Source organism: Oryzias latipes, chromosome 8 (assembly GCF_053564925.1).
Source record: "Oryzias latipes strain Hd-rR chromosome 8, Olatipes_Hd-rR_3.1".
NCBI classification, from domain to species: domain Eukaryota; kingdom Metazoa; phylum Chordata; class Actinopteri; order Beloniformes; family Adrianichthyidae; genus Oryzias; species Oryzias latipes.
This window is the reverse complement of record NC_136244.1, coordinates 26,374,923-26,401,738: the sequence shown is the minus strand read 5'-3', so window position 1 is coordinate 26,401,738 and position 26,816 is coordinate 26,374,923. Positions and strand designations below refer to the sequence as shown.

The 26,816-nt window shown below is 45.7% G+C and overlaps 2 protein-coding genes across 2 annotated transcripts in view; both read right to left on the bottom strand.

Moving 5' to 3' along the window:
- hlfa (HLF transcription factor, PAR bZIP family member a) overlaps positions 1-11,608 on the bottom strand; it is a 58,652-nt gene extending 47,044 nt beyond the window's left edge. The window contains exons 1-2 of the mRNA XM_023957279.2: positions 11,462-11,608; positions 6,153-6,285 (exon numbers count right to left, since the gene is read on the bottom strand). Coding sequence (XP_023813047.1) covers positions 6,153-6,216 — 64 coding nt within the window. The 5' untranslated portion in view covers positions 6,217-6,285; positions 11,462-11,608. The remainder of the gene's footprint in view (positions 1-6,152; positions 6,286-11,461) is intronic.
- A 314-nt stretch (positions 11,609-11,922) lies between these two features.
- On the bottom strand, positions 11,923-26,311 carry foxk2b (forkhead box K2b). Its single transcript, XM_011477735.4, has 9 exons — positions 25,346-26,311; positions 17,338-17,532; positions 16,568-16,721; positions 15,621-15,767; positions 15,346-15,539; positions 14,967-15,169; positions 14,647-14,889; positions 14,350-14,544; positions 11,923-13,312 (listed from the first exon to the last, which is right to left on the bottom strand). The coding sequence occupies exons 1-9, from the start codon at positions 25,636-25,638 to the stop codon at positions 13,116-13,118; spliced, it is 1,821 nt and encodes a 606-aa protein (XP_011476037.1). The 5' UTR covers positions 25,639-26,311; the 3' UTR covers positions 11,923-13,115.
- Positions 26,312-26,816: the final 505 nt, after the last annotated feature.

The window sequence follows — 26,816 nt, the reverse complement described above, 5'->3', positions numbered from 1 at the left end:
TCTGAAGCATGTCGATCCACCACCGAGGGTCATGAAACCTCTTGTATTTTCCTGTATCGTCTAACGTAGACAAGTGTGTTAACATCCTCTGCGATTTGAGACTCTTGTTATCCAGGTCTTTGTGTTTCACACTCTGTGCTCTTTAATCAGCCTGACTGGATCATTACAACACTGAGGGGAGAGCATTGATTAACCCTGGTTAGTTTTGTCATCAGAGGATTCTCGGGGACATGGGTCACATGTCAGCTGGTGGCTGATTGTATAAGTCACCTTCAGCTCTTTGGCATGTTGCTGTAAAATGGAAGCTTGCGTGGATCCAGAAAACCAAAAGCATTCATGGAAACGCTGACTTTGATGACCCAACTGCGTCCTGGATGTTGGCTCACCGTTTCATGATTGAGGCTGGAGAATGTAAACATACAGAGTGAGGCAGAGCTGGACTTCAACGCAGAACAAACCACAGCAGAGAGATGCACCATAAAAACAGAGTTTTGCTGGCAGACAAAGAAACCCTACTATCAGAAAGAAGGTCAGCTGGATCTCAGTTGGATTGTCTCTGAGCCTTTGGGTGTCTTTCCTTACCAATTCCTCTTGCACCTTTAAAGCCATTTTAGTTATTTTTCTCAATTTTCTTATGACGCATTTTACAATGTTTGGTTTTTGTCTTTGTTTGTGTCTGTCCTGTCCTCTGACCCCAAGCAGTCATCACAGATGGCCGCCCTCACAGAGTCTGTTTAGCTGGAGGTTACTTCCTTTGGAAATCATCTTCCTCTCCCAATGTTTATTCAGCACAGGGGCTCAAACCCAAAACTCATTGATGTGATGTGCTGGTCATGCTTAGAGTTCCTGATAAAAACTAGCATGGTTTCAGTTTGGTAGAATAAACTGTACCTTTTTCGGTTAAAACAATCTAAAGCCTAAGTCACAACTGCCTTTATGAGTGGATACAGGCTGTTCTATGGGCATGCCACGGGCGACAGATCGTAGTGAACACTTATACAACACGTAAAGGTAAGCAAGGGTGAAGTAGGTGAGATGCAAGCATGTCGTCCGAATTATTTCATTTTTTTCTACCTCGCCAAATCCTGCGCTCTGAGCAAAGAGCCCGTTAGCACTGTTCACTTAGAAATGAGGAAATTAGACAAGCAGAGAACATGGGCATACTCCAGACACCCCTGTGAATGTAGCTCTTGCGTGCAATAAGTTAGGAGTCAGTATTGCCGCCTTACTAATGACTAGAGTGTGGCTTAAGAGCGCTATAACACAGCATCACCAGTACGTCACAAGTGTGTGCAACTTGAAGACACACCTGTGCTTCCCTTCGCCACTTCTCTCTACAAACCTCCTTAGGCCTGGACAACCCAAAAATCTGCAGCCCCTGTGCTGTGGTAGACCCGTAGAGAAGTGCATGTGACTAAGCCTTTCAGTGACTTGGCCTTTTGGTTTGCTATGATGTTTTTTTAATGTGTTCTTCATCTTGCACCTACGCTGTGAAATCGCTGTAGGATAAAAAAAACATTTTTTCAATTGAATTGACCAAGAAAAGATGTCAAATGAACTTAGGACGACTTTCAACAGCTGAAGGAAACTTCAACATAAAGTCATAGTAGATCTGAGCCTGAAAGCAGAGCATCTATATAAGGAATTAAAGGAGCAATCCAGTTATTCTTCTAACCTCTCATTAAATACGCTCATCAAAAACTAGGTCACAGGGGCAGCAAGCTAAGAAAGGAGGCCCGCACCTTCTCCAGCTCTTCTGAGCGTTGTTTCCAGGTCAGCAGGGAGATTCAGTTTCTTCTGCACCAGGTCCTCCTCCTGGTTAGACATGACTATTGGCTCAAACGGAAGCCCCCAGGAGCCATTCCTTCAGCTGTCTAAACTATCTTTGCTGTTCTTCATCCTACACAGCTATACATAGTTTTAGTAATCCATATCTCGATGAATCTGCTCAGGGCCTCAGATTTAGATCTACCAGCCTCTCTTCCTTATCACACCAACTCTGATCCAGGCCCACTTCACTGACCCGTTTTTAAGTTCAACACACATCCAAGGCAGATCTCCGTGGGTGACCACCTCCTGTTCGCCTTACGAAAAACTGGGATATTTACATCACTGACTCCGGATGGGTCATCTCCAGCGTGGTTATGAAAGGATCGAGCTCATAGTTGGTTCCAGTTGTACAGGTGTGTTTTACCCAGCCTCCTGTGTTATGAAAGCCTCCACCATCACAGACGTGGTAGTCTTGGAGATGTGATGCAACAAGTGTGCATTATAAAATGGTAACTTGGTATGGGATGTGCAGTCACAGGAAGTCTTGAATGAAAAAAAACATTACCGTTTTCATGAAGCTACTGTACCTTCAACTCATTGAACAAGTAAAAACAGCAAGACTGAAGCACGTTCTGTCTGCATGTTGGCCGTGAGGAAGCTCACAAAAGCTTTGTTGGCAGGAGCTGAATAACAAAAAAACGCTGCCATAGTGTGAAAGCTGACTCGTTTCCTTGGTAACTGAGCTGAGAGCAGGAAAAGAGTGGCTCTGACCAATTAAGAGGTGAGAAAGACGGCAGGGTTTTGCCTCTCATATGGCCTTGGAAAATTATTTTCTGGAGACTTCAGATGGCAAAAAAAAAAAATCAATACAAAAAAATAGAGCAGAAAATGCTCAGTGAATAAGAAAAGTCGAATGTCAAGGGCTCACTTTCTTTAACAGCGGTTTAGTTCTCTGTCTCCGCTTCCCTCCAGAGTGACAGTTTTGAACGAGGTCACACAGCACTCTCGTACACTACAACGCCTGGACGGACCACGCAGTTCCAAACGCCATTCACCTGGGGGTGATCTTACCAGACAACAATGATAGAGAAAGCCATGAAATAAAATGATAGTCCCCCTTGTACTCTGGTCATAACACAGAATAAAGTGTCTCTACCTCTTTCTTGCACCACTGGTCAACATTTACTATAATCTTAGCGAGTTTAAGTCCAGTTGCTATGACTCAACTTCAAGACGCTGTCACGTGATGAATGAGAACCGTCACCAACTTTGGTTCATCCGTTTTGCGTTGTGGACAGTTTTTGTCCTTCTCAAGTCCACAGCACTTTTTCATTTTCTTTCTTTACTTCACTCTCACACTTTTCAAGCAATCAAAACAAAAATACTAAAGATAAATAGATATACAATTAGGGTACTTAATTAGGTACGCCTTCCTAGTACCGGGTTGGACCCTCCTCTTGCCTTCAGAACTGCCTTAATCCATGGTGGCATCAATTCAAAAGGTTCTGGAAACATCCCCCAGAGAGCTTGGTTCATATTGACATGATAGCATCACGCAGTTGCTAGTGATGCAGCAACTGCGCCCCCAATCTGCCATTCCAACACACCCCAACAGTGATCTATTGGGTTGACATCTGGTGACTGTGGAGGCCATTTGAGTCCAGAGAACACATTGTCATTTCTAGAAACCAGTCTGAGATGATTCCAGCTATACAACATGGAGCCCTATCCTGCTGGAAGTAGCCATCAGAAGATGGTACACTGTGGTCAGAAAGGGATGGACATGGTCAGCAACGATAATCGGGTTGGCTGTGGTGATGTAACCATGATCAATTGGTACTAAGGAGCCCAAAGTGCTCCAAAAAATCATCCCCTACACCATGACACCACCATCACCAGCCTGAACCATTGATACAAGGAGGATAGATCCATGCTTTCATGTTGTTGATGCCAAATTCTGACTCTACCATCCGAATGTGGCAGCAGAAATGGAGACTCATCAGACCAGACAATGTTTTTCCCATCTTCTATTGTCTAGTTTTGGACATAGTTTTGGTGAGTCTTTGTGAACTTCTGCATCAAGGTTGGACGTGTTGTGGGTTCAGAGATGGTCTTCTGCAGACGTCGGTTGTAACCAGAGGGTCTTTGAGTTCCTGTTGTTTTTTTTATCAGCTGGAACCAGTCTGACCATTCTCCTCTGACCACTGGCATCAACAAGGCATTTCTGCCCACAGAACTGCAGTATTTTCTCTTTTCTAGACCATTTTCTGTAACCAGCCTGTCTGTCCGGTGCCAACAACCATGTCAAGTTCTAAATCCCTTTAATCACCTTTATTCCCTGTTCTGATGAAAGTTAGAAAGTTGATTTAACAAGCATTTGGATAGGTGTGTCTTATAAAGTGGCCAGTGAGTGTACATCTTTTCAAGGATATCTCAAACTTTGTGTGCTTATATTGACTGTAAAATTAACATTTTAAAGCTCAAATTGTATCAAAGTTCGGATGAGCATTAGCACTCAATAATAGTCAAAAACAGCGGACAATCCAAAATACCAAACCCTGGTGAGAATCAAAGAAAAATAACTTTGATCTCCAACACTTTACACTTGCCAATCAGAGTAAACCTGCTGATTCTCAAAAGCAACTTTACGCTTTGCTAACGTAACTAACGTAAACCATTGCATTTAAGCATAAAGATCCTTGCGCTGTGTCAGAATCTTATTGAGCAATGATCAAAGAGTTACAGTAGTTCAAATAGCGTTGGTTATTCTGTATCACCGGTGACAGATCCAGTGTTAAAAGGTTTCACACACCAGATTTATCCATCGTAATAACTGAACATATAAACATATAGAATTGCCATTTCAAACTTACAATTGTTAAAGTAAAAAAGTACTCAAACATCATCCATCATTTATGTGTCAGAATATTGAAGGAGTCTGTTGTCCAACAGTCAACCCAACTACAACTCAGAAAAAGAAACAAAGCAGCATCTGAGGTTACTGAGGCTGCTTCTTGCCTGCTTAGTTGGCTTCATGGATCTGCTGTTTAACAGGACTCTGTTCCCAGTCTAGACTAAATCTCGGAGGTTCATCATTTACTCAATCAAGTCTTAAAACCCACTTATTATTGTATGCAATGATCGAACAGAGCAGCCTGTCTGTGGACTAAAGCTTCTGCTGCATAAACTCAACAGGTTCATGTTTTATCTCTGGCTCTGGACAAGTTGAGGAAGTGAAAACTCTATTCAGAGAAAAGATTACTCTCTGACACAGTAAACTCCCTCCTTAGAGTGAATATTTGATGCTACAGGAAGATATCAGCGTTTCCGGGTGCTGGGTTTCATGGACTATTGCAAACAGGCCAAGTAGACATCTAGCTCAGTTGAGTGTTATGAAATAAAATTTCACCTCACTCAATGAGCTTCGACCTTTAAATTAAAGTTTAGCTCAAACTCTCACTATGAAGATAGGCCGTATCATAATTAGGACAATAATTAGGACATGTGAAAAAAATCAGAAGGAAAACAGTAGATATGCTGAACAACATTTGAATGAAGTCATTTGATGGCATACAGTAGAGTTAAAAAAAAAATCAGAATATAATTTCTCCCAAGTTGTGATGAGATTCATCAAAATATTTCCTACACGGTAAACAACAAAATTTTGATGGCACAGCTGAAATAACTGACAGAACTATGGTTTTGTCACAGAAAAACAATATAACCAACTTTGGATGCCAAAACCAATTTACTACAATTTGTTAGTTCATCAAATATTTGAGAGAAAGTCAGCATTTAGACCATTTCCGTAATAAAGACTTTGGTAGGAAAATACACAATAGGATGCGAGTATAAATAACATTAAACCGAGTCATGAGCAAAAATAAACTTCAAACCAATCCATCATGAATAGCAATGGATCTAAGATAGAACCCTGTGGCATCCCATTTATAATTGTATGACCTGTTGATTTAATTCCATAACAGGTAGATATATTATCTATATTTATTTATCCATTTAGGGAGTTACAAGGTCCCCGTGCAAGAAAACCTTATCTCAATTTACTGAACGCATAAAGGAAAGGTGTATATTGATAATCTATTACTTCGTATTTTGCATAATGTTGTCATGAAAACCACTTGAAGTTGGAGGAACTTATTTCTACAGATGAAAAATTATTTTGAGCTGAACACCTTTATGCCATGTTGCCACGGTAACAGTGCTTTTAATGAATTCTGAGGAAGATCAGAAACTTTGATGTAGAGACATGAAAAAAGTCGCATTCATTATCGGTCCTACACTCTGACATTGGTTACTATGGATTGTCAGAAGTACAAATTGCATTTTGAGCAAAAAGCAAATAAAAAATGTTATTTCTTTACCTTTTCTGCATGGTGTACGACCAAAGACTGGCTCCTCTGAGACCCAAATTGGTAGGAAGGTCATTTGGACATTTCACTGAGAAGCCAAGCTGGGAGATCATCCCTCTTCTGCCAACGTCACAGACTCCAAACACTGCAAGAAGAGATCGTAACATTTATAGCCTCGACTCACAAGACAGACTTGTTTGGACAACTTCTTCCTACGAACTTATGGAGATGAAGTTCCTGTTCTCTTTTATGATGGACAAATTTCCATAGTTTCCTGTTGCATCTTCTAGTAGTTTCTTTAAAAAAAAAAAATCAGTTGCTCAATACTACCAAAGTTTTGGTTAAATCATGCCACACAGAAAAGGTTCCCTTGCAGCCCAATCAGACGGTCGGCTGTTTACGTCTGAATCACCCTCGAGACACCAGGGGTTGTGATGCCTACAGCTGGTTTAAGATGGTTGGAAATGCAGATGGGGGCTTTTCAACTGTGCCTGTTACTTTTACAGTGGATTAGCAAATTTGACTGTTAATACCCATTCAAGATCAAAGGTGTAGTCAACATGGAACCGCAGAAACCTCCTGAAGCGTCAATAATGCGCAAGGAGACTCTGCTGCCAGCGGTTCTGCATCCCATTACCAACTTAACACCAGTCGAATAGCCTTTGCATGAAAGGCCTCACTCTGTTGTCCAGACAGGGTAGTGATGTTCATTGGAGGTGTGGAACAGCGGTTCCCCTCAGGGGAACATCTGCTCTGAGGGTCATGGATCTCAGATCATCCTTCTTCTCCTCTAAAATCACCCACATGGCGTCTCCACTCCCCTACTTTGCCTGAATGGTTCTTCCAAACAGGCAGAATCGCTGTAGGAGAATGAGGAACAGGTGGCCCCTCTGCAAGGCAAAGTTTGTTGTCAGGGCTTCACAGGGTTTGCTCTGCACTGCCATCATGTGGACAGCAGTTCGCCCCGAAGTTTGTTTGTTTTTTTTGGGTCACAGATGAGCGAGGAAACTCCATTTCAATCTGATAGAATCCCTAAGGACGCAACAGTAGAAAAATGTTTTAATCCACCTGGTCATAAATACATTTAAGGCAGAGCTGGCTCTGCATCAACAAGCAAACGATATTATTCTCACACATTTGCGGCAGAAAAAAGTGTTTTTCTTCAATCAGGTGACCTGACAGAAGCAGCTCTTTGTGCAGGAGTTACATCCGACATCTAATGGTTCCTCAACTGCTTTCCAAGGAAAAGAAACTCTTTTCCCTTTGATGGTCAAAAGCAAGACGGCAATTACAGAGACGGTCCAGGCCTAATGCTTCCAGTTTGTCTCTGTTAGTGGAAGAAACAACTGACCTGCATAAGTGACCCTTAGGTGGAACGTTTTATTTAAATACAGTTTTAATTTAGTCAGGAGTAACAGTAAATGCATCTTTCCGGGTTAATGTAACAGTATTACAAGAATGAAGATCCTGTTTCTGCAAGTTCTGACCAACACATCACGAAGCAGAAGACGCTTCGATTGTAGATATATGCATTTTTTATAACCTAAAACACATAAATAAATTAAGCCAACAGGGGAGAAATCCTTTCTCCTCGAGAATTCTTATTTTGAAAATCTGGACCTCAAAACTAGAAAGAATTTCAGAAACGTCACTTTTTTCCCCTTAAATTTCGAATTTGAATGAATTTATATTAACTTTATATTTTCAAAATCTGTTATCAGATATACTTTAGACAAATTGTTCATTAACTGAGATGAATCTGTTGCAGCTGACATTTCCAGTTAAGAAATGCTTCCTCCAAAGAAAAAATTGTGAAAAAAGTTTTCGTTTTTCTTGAGGACCGAGTTTCTAAATATATCGTTTTATCTAAACTACTAAAAACAGCCTCTTCATGAGGTTAGATTTATCATATCACATGTTTTATTGACATTGAGTGGAATTTGATTAACTTCCAAATTTGGCAGCAGGCTTAAATGAATTATTGTCAGGTCAGGGTCTCCTGTGACCTTAGGGTCATAGCCTCTCCCCACCAACCTTAGGGTTAGGCACTGGTCCACATTAGCGCTACAACCATTGACTGTGCATGGGAACTGGACTGACTGACCCCTCCCCCATGGTGTTCCAAACAGGAAGTGGCTCCAAGAAGCCAGAATCCTATAATGCTCTAAATAAACAGCTGTTAGAATAACCATAATCACAATTACCCTTCTGATCTGATACCTTTTTTTAACAGGTTCTTGATAAGCCTCATTTTATTCATTGTTTTTTTTCTGTAGTTTGAGTTAAACTGACCAATCAGATGCCTTAGAAACTAAAAATCAGAAGGGTGAAAATGTAGAGATCATACTTTAAATGAATTAGTTTAGTAGGTTTTAGCCTTGAAATTTGACCCTAAATGTATTCATTAGGGCTGCATGACATGAGGAAAACTTGCGATATTAGTGATCAATATTGCGATAACGATATAACTTGCGGTCCATGAACAAATAGCAAAACAACCAAAAACACAACTCCCATTTAATTGCAACGGTTTAAAAATTAGACTCCAAATGATCCTCGTCTAACATGAAAGGGCTCCACCCATTGGTCAACAACGTAAAGTCATCCATCCGATTGGTCGAATGCATTAGGGATTTATTTAAATACTTCAAGCTGCCAGAAGATTGTTTTAGCACATTTAAGATTACCATTTATCGCAGTTTTGGCCGTCTTTAGCGATATGCATATTGCACAGCTTGATATCGCCATAACGATAAATTTGCGATTTATTGTGCAAGCCTATTATTAATGAAATGATTTTATAGCTGATGTACTTTCACCTCAGCTTCACTCTGATGATGACAGATTGAACGACTTCTTGTTTTTCCTCTTTTCTTTTCAGGGAATGCAATAATTACCAAATAACTGGATTTGGTCTCCTAAAATAGAGGGATCACAAGAGAAAAGAAAAAAAAACACGTGGAGGAGACATTTTGTATAACAAGGATTAGCAGAGAAGTGGATTTGTTTGTTTGTTTTTTTATAGCCGTGTCCACTTTCGCTGTCTCATGATTCTCCAAAGGTTGTCACAGAAACAGCAGCTGCTACCTGCATTGGCCAGATTTTATCAGAGGATGAGTCCTGGCCAAGGGGCCACGAAAAAGGTCTGGTCCCATTTTTTTTTTAAGTCAAGGAAAAAAAATCTGACCCCGAGTTTGGCAGTAATTTCTCCTCAGCACAGATCGTGCAGTTCTGGACAACGCTGTGGGCAGCCGTCTCGCTGTTCATCATTATAAATCTCCCAGAGTAACAACACTCCATGCAGCCAGCCTCAACAAGCTCTGGTTTCTATGGCAACTCCTCCTACACTGCCAGCAGCAGAGGCAACACAAACGCGACCACAATGCCCGTCTTCAGCCAGCCTGCGTCCCCTTCCAGGGTTTGAGCTGTGGCTGCAGCCTCTGCGGCTTCACACGGCTGGTCACCCTCCCCAGGGAGAGCAGCAGGTGTCTCCACAGACGCTCCCCGGCCTTCCTGTTCCTGTTCCTGTCTGCAGGCTTTCAGCGGCCCGACAATCTCCTCACAGAGTTACGTAATCTACAGTGGAAAAACGGAAAACTCATTTTCTCATTCTGTGAGATTTGAAGGCCGTCAGAAGAACAGAAACTAGGATTTATGAGCCTGAGGAACGAGAGACGAGTCTCACTTTGGATTCCCAGTATTTGTTCTCAGTCTAGAAATAAAAGGAAACTCGAAACTCTGAGGGTAAACCACACGAAAGCTTCAAATCTGTAAAGAGGCCAGATCACCTTACAGACCATGTAACCAAACAGCTGCTCCCCCCCAGGCAAGAAACAAGCTGCACACAGGTTTACCTTTCTTTTTTTTTTCCCACTGAAGCTTAACATATTAGTTCTGCAAAAACATCAATTGAGCAAAACAAAAAGTTTGAACTTCTAATGTGTTGACCTTGCTGTCAATCAAAATAACAGGCATTTAAAAAGTTAAAAACAAAGAATAGCCTTCAAAAAGGTTTAAACCAGACTGTATGGAGGTTTATTTTAGGTTCTTTTTAGACTTCCTGCTACTAAACAAAACTCTGACAGCTTTAGCAGATGTTGGAGAAGTTGTTGCACACCAGAAGACAAGCGAAGGTCCATGAAGACCGTCTCCATGAATAGTGAGATTGAGCCAAAGCTCCTCATCCAACATCAATGATAGAGTTCACTAATGTGCTGGTGGAAATTAACAGGGCTGTCCAACCTGCTCCTCAGGATCTACCACCCCACTAGTTTCCCAGCTCTCCCTGCACTTCTTACTGCTGATTACCTGGATCAGGTGAGTTTAGTCAAATCCGAACGAAACAGGAAGTTTGAAGACCTGGAGGACTAGGATGGGCAGCCATCACAAGTTCTTCTAACTCAAAGGCCTTAAACCTAGAACACTTTCGTTATAAAAAGTCGCACCATCATGTTTGCCGGGTAATTTTTACCCGATTTAATAAAAAAAAGCACTTGTCGTCATGACAGCACATGATAAATTAGAGGGGTTTTCTTTTATATTCAACTGTGGGGTGTATAAAAAAAAAAAATAAGGTTCCATGCTAGAAGATTACTAAAAATTAGAAATTTGAGAACAAAGAAATTCCTAAAAAATCATACTACAAATCTGATCATTGGTCCTCCCATTCCTGGGACATGATGTGAGACTTTCCTGACACAGGCGCCTTGACACGCAACATATTGAAATTCATGTAAATAGTTTTGGTCGAGTGAAAATCACCCAGCAACAACAGTGCTATAGAATTCAACGCAGAACACAGTCTTGACTTTTAGACAGCAATAATAATAATACTAATATTAATTAAAAAAATTATGCTAGGTTACAAGCTAGCAGCAGCCTCTTTGTATAATAATAGGAATCATTTTTGAAACATTCACAAACACAAAACAATGACAAATAACAAATGTTAAATATATATATAACCCGTTTTGTCCCTTTCGGGGCCACGGGGCTGCCGGAGCCTATACCGGCCACCAGGTGAAGGCAGGGGGGGCCATGCTGGACAGGTCACCAGTCTGCCACAAATCATACACAGTCACACCTAGGGGCAATTTAGACTAATCAATGAAGCATGTCTTTGGATATGGATAAGTAATTATCAGTTACATCTGCTTTTTGAGTCAGTATGTCTGTGTCAGCTAACTAGCTTAGCTAAGCTAGCTCACAATTTTTTACTAATACGCATCTATTCATGTTTTTTTAAAATACGAATAGTATTTTTACGTTATTTTTTCCATGTTTTTAACAAAACATCAGCAAAAGTATGAGTAAAAACTCACGTAAAAGACAGCAGAACAGAAGCACTTTTTCGTTTCCCGCCGGCCACCGTCAGATTTCGACAGGACTCGTGCGATCACGAGTTCACCCGAAGACGCGTTGTTTTATTGTGAAAAGCCAAACATATCGTCGTGTTTTCCTGTGTTTCCCGAAAATACTTCCGGTCTCTTTTTTTTTATTAACCGGCGGTAGCTGAGAGCAGAATTTGTTGCTTTTTACAAAAGTACTTAAAAATTGAGCATTATCAGAACTAATGTTTTCCCTCTTTTTGTAAAATAGATAAAAAGTTTTTTGGGTGGGCTTTTTCTGTTTCATGCATCATTTTATATGTTACATTCATTCATGAAAACTCATGACTAACAGAAGAATGATGCTGCTGGGTACAAAGCCCTTCCTGCGCTGCCCTCTTGTGGACAGTATGAGAAGTACAGTCGGTACTAAAAAGGCAGCAAAAACAACAACACGACTTTAAATTAATTTATTAAAAAAACAAAGCATTTCTCCACTGAAGCAGAACAAACATCAATAGTTTTTCTTAATATTGTTTGGAACGTGTACAATCAGAAGAACAGACTCGCCTGGTCGCCAGAACAGAGCAAAAATAATCAAGCAAATAAGTGAATGTGAGGGGGGGGGAGGGGGAGGGTTGGGGGGGAGGGCGGGGGGCTCTGCCAAAACACCACAACATCAACACAGCCTGGAGGGACCATGAGGAGGAGGAGGAGGAGGAGAAAAGAAGAGGAGCTGGAAATAAAAATAAAAAACACAAATCAAGTGCAGGTCTGGTGTGGACTTTTTTTTTTTTTCTCTGTTCAGCTTAAGTTTTTCTCCGTAATCGGACACATGCAACATCTGCAACTACACATGGAGATCTGCTTATATCTGTGCAGGTATTAAAATATGTAGGTATTAGGACGTCGTTTCATATGGATATGGGCGGTGGGGGGGCAGAGTTAACCAAGAATGATCACACAGTTTCACCCAATGGAAAGAGAAGTTCACATAAGAGGGTTTTTTCTACCGTAGTTACTGAAATGTCACCAACCTCAACATCTGCAACACTTCCTGTATTTAAATTATTACTTTACTAGATAAGTGAAAGTACATAAAAAAACTCCTATGCTCCACGTGTCCAACAGCAAAATACTGCATCATCTACCAACAGCTGTAAATAAGGAAGGTCAGTTTCGTGAGCTGCCAGGTTTTTTTCAGGGGGGCGGGGATTTAGGCTCCAACTTGATCCCTTTTGGGAAATTTGAAGCCTGTCGTTGAACCGCGATCACCCAGAGCCGTCCAAACGGGTCCGGGGGGGGGGTTGCTGGCTGCCGGGGTCTCCCACCTGCTGTGAGGTAGATGTGACATGAAGGTGGAGTCCAAGCTGAGCTGGGGGTCAGAGGTCAGCTCTCCGGCGTTGCCTGCGGCGATCGCCCCCCCCCCCCCTCCTCACACGCACCTTGCAGGTCATCTTTGGCCCGATTTTCCAACCCAGTTCAGGAATTGTGGGCGTGTTTGAGCGTTTGAAGTGGAGAACCCGAACTGAAATGAAGAGGATCGTCCCCGTTTGGCACCACAATGGTGAGAGAGGAGAAACTGAACAAATGAGGAGGAGGAGGAGGAAGGGGGGAGTGAGGCTCTCGTGGTCTGTGGTGAACCGGACTAGTTGGGCTGATTGTTGTTCGCAGGCGAGTCCGAGTTGGCGGGTGGGGCCGGCGCCGACTCGCCCTCCGCTTTTGCTCGCTTGGCGTCCGGCTGTTCGCTCGCCTGCTGGTCTCCGTTCTGGCGTTTGGTGGGGAGGGAGGCGGAGATGGAGGCGTGGGCCGCCAAAAGGTGAAGGGGGCTGGCTGCAGCTGGGGCTGCAAAAAAAATAGAAAGCTGTCACTCAATAGCTGCGGTTAGATGTGCAAAGTATCTTTGATGGGATTGAACTGTGTACGTGATCCCAGAAAAACTTTATCCAATTAGGACAAACGTTTACAGACGCATTTTTATTCTGATCAGGCGTTTATTCCGATTTCTGTCATCCAGGTAACCGCAGCTACTTTGATGTCATGTGACCAGGTAAAATATAAACTCCTTAGCGTCCATCATTTCAAATGTGGAGTTTCTAGGTCAAAGTTTCCCTAGCAACCAATGCTGTCAGTGGCCCCGCCCACATGATCCAAATTTGGCAGCTTCACATTGACACAGAGTGATTGATGTCAATCAAATAATGTGTATGTATATATATATATTTATGTGACACAGACGTCCTGGACTGAAGAACCAAATTCTTACTGGGCCTTTGTGGAAACTGACTCAAAAACTCACTTAGTACCCGGTGAAAATGATGACATCACAGCGGGGGGAACCATCAAAAAAATGAAAAACTTTTGTCTGCGCAATCTTCATGAAATCTCACACGCGTCCAGGTAAAGAGTAACAACCTCCACTGCTATTTTGTTGACCTATGACCTCGGGAAGAGGTTGTCATCTTGAATTTTCCACCCGAAAAAAAAACACCTTTGGATACAAATTTAACGCCTCTTAACTCGTCGAGCATCATCGGGAAAATTAATGGGGGGGGGGGGTACGTTTAAATTTTGTAGTTGGCATGGCGAGCTCACGTTTCCCTGTTGCTCGCACACTTTGACCCTGTATATCGTGAAAATGTATTGTATGAATAGTCGACTGGAGCTAACATGTGGCCGTGGTTAACAAAAAACCCAGTTGCCAAGGAAATCCAAAATTTTACTTTTTCCGATTCTTCTAAAAATGATGCAGACTTGTCCGTCACCACCGGGCAACCAAAAAATAAAATGGTTGCTATAGAGATAAAGCCAAGACAAATGCCGCCATTTTCAAAAATGTGTTATTTGTCCAGCCGCCAGGCCGCGGGTCCCCCCCCCCTCACCTGAGCTGGCAGGCGCCTGCAGGGCAGTGGTGATGCTGTGGGTGCCGTTCTGTGTGATGGTCTTGATGGGCAGCTGGTGTTGCCCCAGGGGGGCCTGCTGCACGATGGTAACAGTCTGCAGGGTTGGCGCCGAGCTCTGAATGATGCGATTGGTGGCGCCTATAGAGCCAACCGCAGGGACCGCCTCCACTTTGACTGAGGAGGAAGAGGAGCGGCTTTCAGGATGTGAACATTATGAAGCTGATCTCAATTAAATAAAAACGTCTCCTCCCCTAGGGGGCGTTTCTGGCGCCTAACCTTTGACCTCGCTGTGCTCGCCGTTCTCCTGCGGGTCGGTCCTGATGATGGCGGCTGGCTGGGCGATGATGGCGGGGCTGAGGGATCCCGCAGGGATCTGCTGCAGGACGTGGACCGTCTGGACGGCGGGCTGGGGGGTGCTGGAGCTGACCGGGGAAGCCATGGTGTAGGTCACAGGCTTGATGGTTTGAGGTAACTGGCGCTGGACCGCGATGAGTACGGGCTGGCTGTTCACAGGCGAGCCTGGAGGGAGGGGGCGGGGCAAACATCAGTGTCTGGTTGTGGAATGGTCTGTGGTTGAACCGGGGGCGGGGTCTAACCTGCTGTGTTCTGTGCAAAGCGTGCTTCCTGGATCACCGCCAGCTTGGGCTGGATGGTCGTGGTGGAGACCGGGGTGGGGGCAGCGGGCGTCTCCGTCTCTAGGGGGACCGGGGAGCCCTCTCGGGACAGACTGTCGGGGGTCTGGACGCCGCTGGAGTGAGCGGACAGCACCCCCGAGTGGTTGGGAGAAGCCGGTGCGCTCCTGGGGGGCAGAAGGAGAATTTATCACATGACGGCATTTTCCAGGTCAGAATAAGAACTTTCACTGAAAGTCCTTGAAGTCTTTCAGAAGCAGGAAGTTCAAACAGAACGGGTTTTTCAAAGTAAAGCTCGTGGAGAGTCGGACTTTTAGCTAGCGTGATGATGATGGGGTCAGACCTGGAGGAGAGCGGCCCGTGCGGCGTCCTGAAGCAGGGCACGCCCCGCGGCCTTCGTTTCCTAAAGGCCTGGTCGATGAGCTTCGCCTCAGACGACGGATCTATCCTCCAGAAGGAGCCCTTCCCCGGCTCCTCCTGCGACCGCGCCACTTTGATGAAGTACCGGTTCAAGGAGAGGTTGTGGCGGATCGAGTTCTGCAAACCACAGAAACGGCGGTGAGGGAGGCGGCAGAAGGAAAGGCGGCTCTGTGGGACCACCGGGGGTCAGAAACCCACCTGCCAGCCCTTGTCGGCGGTCCTGTAGTACGGGTAGTTCTTGGTGATGTGATTGTAGATTCCGTTTAGTGTGAGCTGTTTGTCTGGAGCCAAAGTTATGGCCTGAACGATCAGCTGTGCATAGGAGTAAGGAGGTTTGGAGTCGTCCTGCAAACGAAAATGAAACGAAACTAAGTTTGTTTTCACACAAACTTCACTTCTTTCAACTCAAAACATTTTGAAAAAACTGTTCCACCTTAATTGAAAAGTAGTGGTTTCAGGATAATTTGATCAAAAGTATATGTATAAGTGTAAAAATATTTTCAATATGCGGTTTCTGACCATAAATGAACTGAAAAAAAAACTTTAAAAAAAGTATTTATCTGTGTTTTCATTCACTTGTTAATGTGTTTGATCTGGTTTTATGATTTCTGATAAAACATGACAGTTATATATTTTACCCACATGTGCTAGTTATGTGGGCGTGGTCACAGTAACTAATTAAAAAATATCTCAATATTGCCCTCTAGTGGTAGGCATCCGCCATGTCTGTTCAGTTTAGTTTTAAACTAACGTTTCTGCATTTTTCCCCTTATTTACAAATAAATTTACAAAAAACGTATTAAAACTTTGCATTATTATTGTTATCAAGCGTTGTAAGGAATCTTAATCAAAATTCACGGTAGAAATAGTCTAAATGCAACAGTAATGTTTAAGGATTTAAAAACCATTGCTTTATGATTAACTGTCACCAATAAAGCTAAACAAACAATAAATAAATCAATTGTTTATCATATTTCATTCGCATATGTCATAAAAAATATTCCCTTAATTTATCTAAGATTGCTGTCATTAAAGTAGAAAGAAAAACGTGTTTTAGTCAGTTTGATCCAACTTGTTATCTCCCATGAAGAAAATGCAGAATGCTGCTTTTGCAGGGGAGGAGCTGTTGAGGAGGGGATTCTCACCTTGGGACTGTCGCCCCCCGACGCCTCCTTGTCGTTTTCGGGCTGGGAGTTGTCGTTAATCAGCTGCAGCTCTGCAGAGCTGACCATGCGGCCGCCCATCCTGTAGCCTGAGGAGCCGGCGCCCCGCGGGCTGGAGGGGCAGGAGTTAGCGGCGCTGCAGGAAGAACACCCGTCAGTGAGGCGGTCAACGCCGCGTCCTCGACTGTCCACGGCGGCCGGACAGCCTTTTGGAACCATCAGCATGGGATCTTATGGTCTGAGATGAAGCCGCCTCCCTCTTTTAGCGCCACTGCGAGCTAAGCCTAAGCTGATCACCGTGCACGAGCCCACCGAGGTCAGCGGGTGAGCTACGGTCTCAACAACGCGGAGAAAAAGTCCCAGAAAGCTGCCGTTACTTCCATCAGTGTTCACCATTTCTGCCTTTGAGTTTGTGGTTTTTATTTCTGATCTCAAGACGGTTGAACGATTCACCGTCAACCAAAGTTTACAGAAACTTTGTTTGGACTCGTGTGTTTAGTTCACGCCAGCGGTGGAGAAGCCTGTACGTTTCAGCCCCTCGATGTCTATGCTGTTGCCATGGCGACTGCAGCACGTTTTCCTCTCTGTCCCAACTTCACAAACGTTTAAAATCTGCGTAAACAAAAACATCTTCCACTTCCTGTCTGAGTGGTTGTCATGGCGACAGTCCATGCAGCAGACTGCAGATGTTTTTGTGAGGTTGTCATTTGTTTTTTGGATCAAAAACATGAACGCTGATGGCACTGGGTTACCTGATGGTGCCCGTGGGGGAGGGCAGGGGGCTCATTAGATGGGAGATGTTGTCTGGAATGTTGATGGTCAGGGGGGAGATCTGGGGCTGCACCGCCTTCACCGGCGACTCGGGCATCTCCCGCTTCACCTTCTTCCCGGTGGACAGCGCCGTGAAGGTGATTTTGATGTTGGTGCTGGGGAACCGGAACGTGCACCTGCAAGAGGATCGAACAGAACCCGTGAACAGAAACCCTTCAGGTCCAAACGGATCTGCCGTCTCCAAGTATTAGTTTGGGTGACAGTTTACAGTTTCAAAGTGACTCCTTTTTCACTCTTAACACTATTTTGTAATTTAACTGAAACAAAAGTTTGTTGACATCAATTTTATTTCAATCATGAAAAAAAAAACGAATACAATTCATGAGAAAGCAAACAGCAAAAAAATAAACAGTAAAAATTTTCTGTCAGACTCAAATATTTCAAATAACAATAACAGAACTGCAGCAGAGTAAACACAAAAATGGAAATGTGCACGGATGAGACAGAAATGTGCACGGATGAGACAGAAACGTGCACAGATGAGACAGAAACGTGCACAGATGAGACAGAAACGTGCACAGATGAGACAGAAACGTGCACGGATGAGGAAAAACGTGCATGGATGAGGAAAAGGAAAATCGTGCACGGATGAGACAGAAACGTGCACGGATGAGACAGAAACGTGCACGGATGAGGAAAAGGAAAATCGTGCACGGATGAGACAGAAACGTGCACGGATGAGGAAAAGGAAAATCGTGCACGGATGAGACAGAAACGTGCACGGATGAGGAAAAACGTGCACGGGTGAGACAGAAACGTGCACGGATGAGGAAAAACGTGCACGGGTGAGACAGAAACGTGCACGGGTGAGGTAAAACGTGCACGGGTGAGACAGAAACGTGCACGGGTGAGGTAAAACGTGCACGGGTGAGACAGAAACGTGCACGGATGAGGTAAAACGTGCACGGGTGAGACAGAAACGTGCACGGGTGAGGTAAAACGTGCACGGGTGAGACAGAAACGTGCACGGATGAGGAAAAACGTGCACGGGTGAGACAGAAACGTGCACGGGTGAGGTAAAACGTGCACGGGTGAGACAGAAACGTGCACGGATGAGGTAAAACGTGCACGGGTGAGACAGAAACAGACTGACATTCGGCTGCAGAGCTTTCTTTGTAAACAGCATAAACGACCCGTATCTTCTGTCATCTATCCCCAGGTTTGAGCTCATGCAGACTCCCGTGCACACTCCCGTGCACACTCCAACAAAGACAGGTTAATGGTGTCACTTCAGAGCTTCTCTACATCTGCAGCTGCAGCTCCAAAGCCAGTTAGCTAAAAGCATCTCGGCCGTATTTTGAGGCTGAGCAACAAACACGGTTCTACCTCCCTGCTGTTAAACCTTTAGTGAAGGGAATCCCAAACACTTTGATAAGACCACGGTGGAGGAAGTGTCATGGTGAGGGGCTGCAGTGACTAATCTGACCACACCGCTCTTCTCTTCTGTATACTCTTTTTTATTAAAGGTAAATGCACTCAAAAACATGCAACATATAAAAATGTATTTAAAATATTCCAAATTTTTTCATGAATCGAGACGACAGGATCTGGAAAAGTGCAGCCAAACAAGTGTTGATGTGTCCCAAAACATCAACCTCATGAACAAATCCTCTGTGACCAGACCCATGAGGTTCTGAAAGGCAAAACCGAAGCCTCAACAGTTTCTGACTGAAAGTCTGTTTTCTGAACTCCCAACAGACCAGACGATGCTGCAGACCTGAGTAACGTCTGGCGTTCCACACCAGGCACAGAGAGGAGGACCTCTAACACCTACAGCAGAGAAGGAGACCGGACACCTGCTGGACGCTGAGCCACCGGTGCAGACTCTTGGTTCTTAGCAGCCACACCGGTCCGCTTCATGAAACCCACCAAGCTGAACGAACCACTCAGGAGCAAACAAACCTCAGAAATAAGAATCCATCCTCTGGTTCATTTGCATGAACTTCTGTCAAACAACTCTGAGGTTTTTCCACAGTTTTGACAAATAAAACCGAGTCTGTGAAACAAAAACACGAGTTTATGGCAGCAGATCAACGTTAAAAGGAAACAAACAAATAATTCTTCATGAAACTGGATTCTAACCAACCAAAATCTACACATCAATGGAAAAAAGTCCTATATTTAGTCTGTGGGTCATTCCGCTGAAACGTTTTTCCTGCTTCGTCTTTGTTCTCCTCTGAGCTGCTCAACAGGAGAACAGGAGGAGACCAGCAGCAAATGAAAACAGTTTGAGTTCAAATAAATGAGTCGGAAAGAACTCAGAACCCAAATGAGACGTTTTTGGTTCCACTTTAACCGTATTTAAATCAGCACCACAGCATGAACATTCCTTCAAAACTCGAGAGCCAGAGTACTCTGCTCCTTTGTCAATGATTCCTCTGATCGTCTGGTTCTGATGTCCGCCTCATTGCCCCCCTCCTCCTCCCGGTATAGCCGGTACTGTTGAAGGTACATCTATATACCTCCAAGAGATACGGTTCTGGCCTTTAAGCTAACGGGAATAAAAATGCATGCCCGGAGACCTTCAGAGAGACCATTCTCAGCCGTACCAGGGTCCATCTGGCCCCAATCTCTGGTCCAAGCCCGGCTTCTGGTCCTACTAATGGAGGATTGTCGCCGGGTCAGTGGTTCTGTAAAGAACCGAAAACACCGGGCATTTGACGCACATTAAGCTCATGGTGTTCACACTGGACAAGCAGGGAGGGGCTTCTTCTTCTCTTTCTGCTGTTTGATAGTGGATCTCTGCCACCTGAAGTTGGAAGAGACTTGGTGCGAATTGTCAAAGCAGTGCAAATCTCACAATTGGGGCACGAAACGGTGCGGTTCATTGCTAGCACCCTTGCAACGGCAGACATGGAATACCGGAGAGCTGCCTTGGTCGCCGTGTCTGAACCAAATCCATATGTCACTACCAAACCCAAGTCCCTGATTGGTCAAAACGTGACCTGGTTAAACTTTCATCGAGCGCTCAATGGCCACCCGTTTTTCCATAAAAAAAGGTGCGTGGCTACACGTGCACGCACGTTTATGCATGCCTACACACTTTCATTGGAAGTGCTTGAACGGCTGTTGTAGAGGGTGGTGTGAACGTAGCATAAGAGCTGTTTGTCAGGGAGGTCTGTAGATGAACCTCCAACCCTTATGAGGAACTCCTCAGCCTGTAGACGGGCCACATGGATGCACACAAGAACATTACCTTTAGAAAGAGAAAAACAAGTTTAATCCAGCGAAACGTTTGAGATAAAAGTCAGGAAACAGATGAGCGTGGACTTGAGACGGACAGTTTAGTGCAGGAGTCACAGGTTTTTGGTGATCCTGCCCCCAGAAATCTCTTCAAATCCCTGTTTTTTTCCTCTTGGAAGAACAATGAGACCAAAAACTCTTAAAGCACAGAGTTGCTACGCTGCAGGAACAGCAACAAACAAAGATCAACAGCTTTCACTCGCTTTCCCACCCCCACCCGCCCCGCAGAGGGGCAGAAAGATAGGAAGAGGGTGGTAGTGGTGGAGGGGGGGGGGCAGCTTTCTGTTGACATCACCGCAAAGGAATCCCTGGAATACAGCAGACGCGCTCCCCCGAGCAGCAGCTCCGTATTACCCAGCGCCTCCTTTCGGGTCGTTCCTGCGCGAGGATTACTGTCCCGGCATCCAACGCAGACTCATGAAAAGCTGCTTACAGCTCCCATCAATGCCACAATCTGACACCACGGTTGTCGGTTTGATGGCCGGCACGTCTTCCGTGCACCCCCGTGGCGCGGGGAGCCACGCAGATACTTCTGCAGGAAACCAGCCGGGACAACAAATCAAGTCAAAACAAGTCGACTTTGTGAGGACTCAGACGTGGGTTCGTGGTATTGCTCAACAGCTGAGAGCGGTGTGCAAAGCGGGAGCTGAGCTCCAGCAACCAGATTTGTAATCCAGATCAACAAATCAGAGCCAAACAGTTTTTTTGTTGTTTTTTTAAACCGTCTCCACTGAAACATAAAAGTGAACCCGGGTCCAACTTCAGCCAAAGCGGCATCCATTCACAGCAAACGGTCACAGTTTGACATCAAAGGAGTTTAGTGAACATTCAGGGCTACAAAAAGACCACCCAGGTTTGGACTCAAAGCCAACAAGTCTGATGGCTCCATAGCAACTGAAATCGTTCCATCTTAGAGGATCAGAAATCATTTTTTACGTCTACATCGATACATGTCCCAGTTTTCTTCAACAGTATTTCAGATTCTATACAGACGACTGTGTCCTTCAAGTGCTGATGGTATTTAGAGGCGGGCCTTCATCCTTTCAAGTTTTCTTCTGATTGGATGAACTATGCCTGAGTCACAAAGGTTTGGGTTTTTTGTTTTTTTATGGTAAAAACCTTCATTTTTGTGGTCAACATCCAGAACAAACCAGTTGAGGTTCAGGATCCAGGAGGTTCTCACGTCTCTGCCCGTGCATTTAGTTCAAAAAGATGTCCGCATTTTATTGAATCAAGTCAGAAAACAATTAATAATAAAGTTTAAACATATAGAACATGGAGAATAAACCTCAACCAGCAGTCCTTTCAAAATAAAAGACATTCAGGTTTTAGTATGGATGACTGCTGTGAATGAACGCAGCTTTCAGGGCTTAACTCCACATTTAGACAAAGGTTTTATGCACTTCAGCTTTCATTCAAATGTCTTCTGTTGTTTATTTTTATCATTTAATCAGGAAACTAAATTTAAAGAATCCACTTGCTGATAAATGTTGTGTCACACACAGGACAAATGTAAATCTGAATTTCTTTTCATTAGTTAAGAGAAGAATCAAACACAACAGTGCCTAAAAATAGATCCTTTATTGTACCTGCATTTATAGATATGAGGCCTTTTATATTGTCTGAAACAGAAACATCTGATAAAATTCATAAACGTTCTAAAGAACAAACACAAACAGTTCTTTAAATCGTGTCTGTTGAGGAAGCATGATAACGTGGAGGATCGTGAGCAGCGGTTGGTTCATAAACAGGTTTTCACATGATGTGAATCTTCTGACCCATGTAGTTCAACCCAACAACCACAAAGACTGAAACCGTCAACGCGGCGGTACTCAGGTGTTGGCAATTCATCGAATTCACCTGAGCTGTGTTTGACCACATTTACAGTAGTGTTTTAGGGATTAAGCCCCAAATCAAAACAACTGAAGCTTCCTCTTCTGGATTTACCAAAATAAAACCCACTGTGACCCAGACCAAATACTGTATTCTATCATCTCGACAAAGTGAGGTATATAGTGCACATCGAAGGCGCATTTTCTTAGAGAAACACCAGGAACTGAGAAAATGTCACCATGATTTGGCATGGAACGTTGTGGAGCTGCAAAGGACCAGGTAACAGAAACCGAAACGGACCCGGGACCGACACGGACCTGTCACAGACGCGAACCTGTGACTGACATTGACCCGGGACCAACACGAACCATGGATCTATCACCGACATTGACCCGTCACCGACGCGAAACAGTCACCAACTCAGACCAGTCACCGACGCGGACCAGTCACCGACGCGGACCAGTCACCGACACGGACCAGTCACCAACACGGACCAGTCACCAATACGGACCTGCCACCAACACGAACCTGCCACCAACACGAACCGACCACCAACACGAACCTGTCACCAACACGGACCAGTCACCAACGCGGACCAGTCACCGACGCGGACCAGTCACCGACGCGGACCAGTCACCAACACGGACCAGTCACCAACACGGACCAGTCACCAACACGGACCAGTCACCAATAATGCCCTGCCACCAACACGAACCTGCCACCAACACGAACCAGTCACCAACGCGGACCAGTCACCAACGCGGACCAGTCACCAACGCGGACCAGTCACCAACGCGGACCCGTCACCAACGCGGACCAGTCACCAACGCGGACCAGTCACCAACGCGGACCAGTCACCAACGCGGACCCGTCACCAACGCGGACCAGACACCAACGCGGACCAGTCACCAACGCCGACCAGTCACCAACACGGACCAGTCACCAATACGGACCAGTCACCAATACGGACAAGTCACCAATACGGACCAGTCACCAATACGGACCTGCCACCAACACGGACCTGCCACCAACACGGACCTGCCACCCACACGAACCTGTCATTAACAAGAACCAGTCACCAGCACGGACCTGTTACCAACACGGACCAGTCACCAGCATCGACCAGTCACCAATACGGACCAGTAACCAACGCGGACCAGTCACCAACACGGACCAGTCACCAATAGGGACCAGTCACCAACATGGACCAGTCACCAGCATCGACCAGTCACCAACGCGGACCAGTCACCAATACGGACCTGTCACCAATACGGACCTGTCACCAATACGGACCTGTCACCAATACGGACCTGTCACCAATACGGACCTGTCACCAATAGGGACCAGTCACCAACACGGACCAGTCACCAATAGGGACCAGTCACCAACATGGACCAGTCACCAGCATCGACCAGTCACCAACGCGGACCAGTCACCAATACGGACCTGTCACCAATACGGACCTGTCACCAATACGGACCTGTCACCAATACGGACCTGCCACCAACACGGACCTGCCACCAACACGAACCTGTCATTAACAAGAACCAGTCACCAGCACGGACCTGTTACCAACACGGACCAGTCACCAGCATCGACCAGTCACCAATACGGACCAGTAACCAACGCGGACCAGTCACCAACACGGACCAGTCACCAATAGGGACCAGTCACCAACATGGACCAGTCACCAATACGGACCAGTAACCAACGCGGACCAGTCACCAACACGGACCAGTCACCAATAGGGACCAGTCACCAACATGGACCAGTCACCAGCATCGACCAGTCACCAACGCGGACCAGTCACCAATACGGACCTGTCACCAATACGGACCTGTCACCAATACGGACCTGTCACCAATACGGACCTGCCACCAACACGGACCTGCCACCAACACGAACCTGTCATTAACAAGAACCAGTCACCAGCACGGACCTGTTACCAACACGGACCAGTCACCAGCATCGACCAGTCACCAATACGGACCAGTAACCAACGCGGACCAGTCACCAACACGGACCAGTCACCAATAGGGACCAGTCACCAACATGGACCAGTCACCAGCATCGACCAGTCACCAACGCGGACCAGTCACCAATACGGACCTGTCACCAATACGGACCTGTCACCAATACGGACCTGTCACCAATACGGACCTGTCACCAATACGGACCTGTCACCAATACGGACCAGTCACCAATAGGGACCAGTCACCAACATGGACCAGTCACCAGCATCGACCAGTCACCAACGCGAACCAGTCACCAATACGGACCTGTCACCAATACGGACCTGTCACCAATACGGACCTGTCACCAATACGGACCTGTCACCAATACGGACCAGTCACCAATAGGGACCAGTCACTAACATGGACCAGTCACGTGCTAATAGAGAGAGACACAGATATCCACATGCAGGTTGTGGCTCCATTTCATCAGACTCCTGAACATCATGGAGGAAATCCCAAAAGGCTTTTGAAGCCAAAGAAACGTCAGAGGCTGTCCGATAATAGGCGCAGGCTCGGGGTTAGTGGAGTAGAGGTCACGGGCTGCGCAGGGCGGGGACGGGCTGGTTTGTTTACGTTCAGGGGTCGAGAGGATCTCATTCACAAAAACAGGGCGCCTGTTTACACGGGAGAGTGTGCGTGCCTCTGCCGAGGGGCTCGCGGCCGGAATGTGGATTCCTGCGGGAATGACGGCAGGAATGTCAACAAAGAAAGCGGCTCTGGAAACAGGATGCGGACTTCTTGCTAACATGCTAAACACGTGGTGCGCGACTAGATGAAACGAACGCGGTTGTGCGGGAACTTCAGCGGCGCGTGAGTCCACGCTGAGGGGGGGACTTACATCCTTGGGAGCTGCAGAGGAGGGGCGCCCCGTCTCAGGAACACGCCGTCCACAAACACACCGTTTTTACCGAGACACCGCAGGTAGAAGTCGCCGCTGGCCGAGCCGTCATCGCTGGTGGTGAAGATCTCCAGATGCCTCCTCGAGATGAAGCTGGAGTGGCCCATGCTCACGTCCACGGAGCCCTGGGAGGAGTTCCGGCCGATGGTCACCGAGCGCTTCTTCATCATGTATTCGAATTCACGGCCCTCCAGCCGGGCAACCGGCCCGGTCGATCCGCTCACCACAGCCATGATCGGGGGTCGAGAGCGGGAAATGTGGGGGCTTAAAAAAAACACCAGAGCACGGCCTGCGTCGCTTCAGAGGCGGGGAACGGGATGAATCTAGCAGAGGGGCATAAAATCAAACAGAAATGCCGAGGGGAACATGGGAGGCCAGGGACAGCGGCTCCGACCCACCGCCGAGAGAAAGGCTGCGGAGCGGATCCAACCAGACACGGCGGGGGGCGGGGCCTCTGCGAGTGATAGCCGCCTGCGCCAATCACCGCCCACAAACACGATGCGGCTCCGCGGAGCTGACCAATCACGAGTGAGAATTAATCCGAGGACACAGTCAAGGTCGGTTGGAGCGTAGCGCTACGCGCATATGCTGCCAGGAGAGGAAGAAGATCCGGCTGCCGCGGAAAGGAGCGGATCGTCCGCGTTGCACGTGCATCAACGGCCGTGATCGGTCAAGCGACAGTCCGTGACAGAGTGTGGGCTTTGATCTGGAGTCCCAACTGAGAAACAGCGGCGTTTCTTGGCTCTAGTGCCTCTCAGTGTGAAGACCGCAGAACCTCGCAGCACCGCTGCATGATTGTATCCCTCCTCCACTACAAAATCCAGTCCTTGTTTTGTGACAAACTCTCATTGCAGCATCCCGTTACGGTGTAATTAGAATGTTATAAATGATCTAAATGATAAAAATGATTTTAAAAGCAGTTGTTTTGATATTTATGGTTTCCTCCCGGTTTAACTGATTGTTTTGAGGGCGGCCGCTCGGCCTCGCCTGAACGTGACCGTGATGTCTGTGTTTGTAAACAGACCTGCTGTCCTTGCTAAAGCGCCGCGTGGCCAACAGCTTCCCCCAACAGTCACTTCACGTCGTTCTGACATGTGCAACAGTTTGACCGAATACTTCCTCATTATGGTTGTACAATAATTGTTGGTGCAACACCTGAGAACATGCATGTTTGCTGATGACACCCCTGTTTCCTGCAATGACTACTGTTAAAAATGACACCTTCAAAGGATTTCCAACATTTTAGTAGTGCAATCCTTGTGGAGGGAATTGGACACTAAAAAAATCAATTCCAAAATATAGTTTACCCAAAAAGAAGAGAAAAATAAAACTACAATTTTACACAAAGTGTCCAGGAAGCCCCATGAGGCTCTTTCCTCCCTCCGCAGTGTAATTTGTATATTAAGGGATA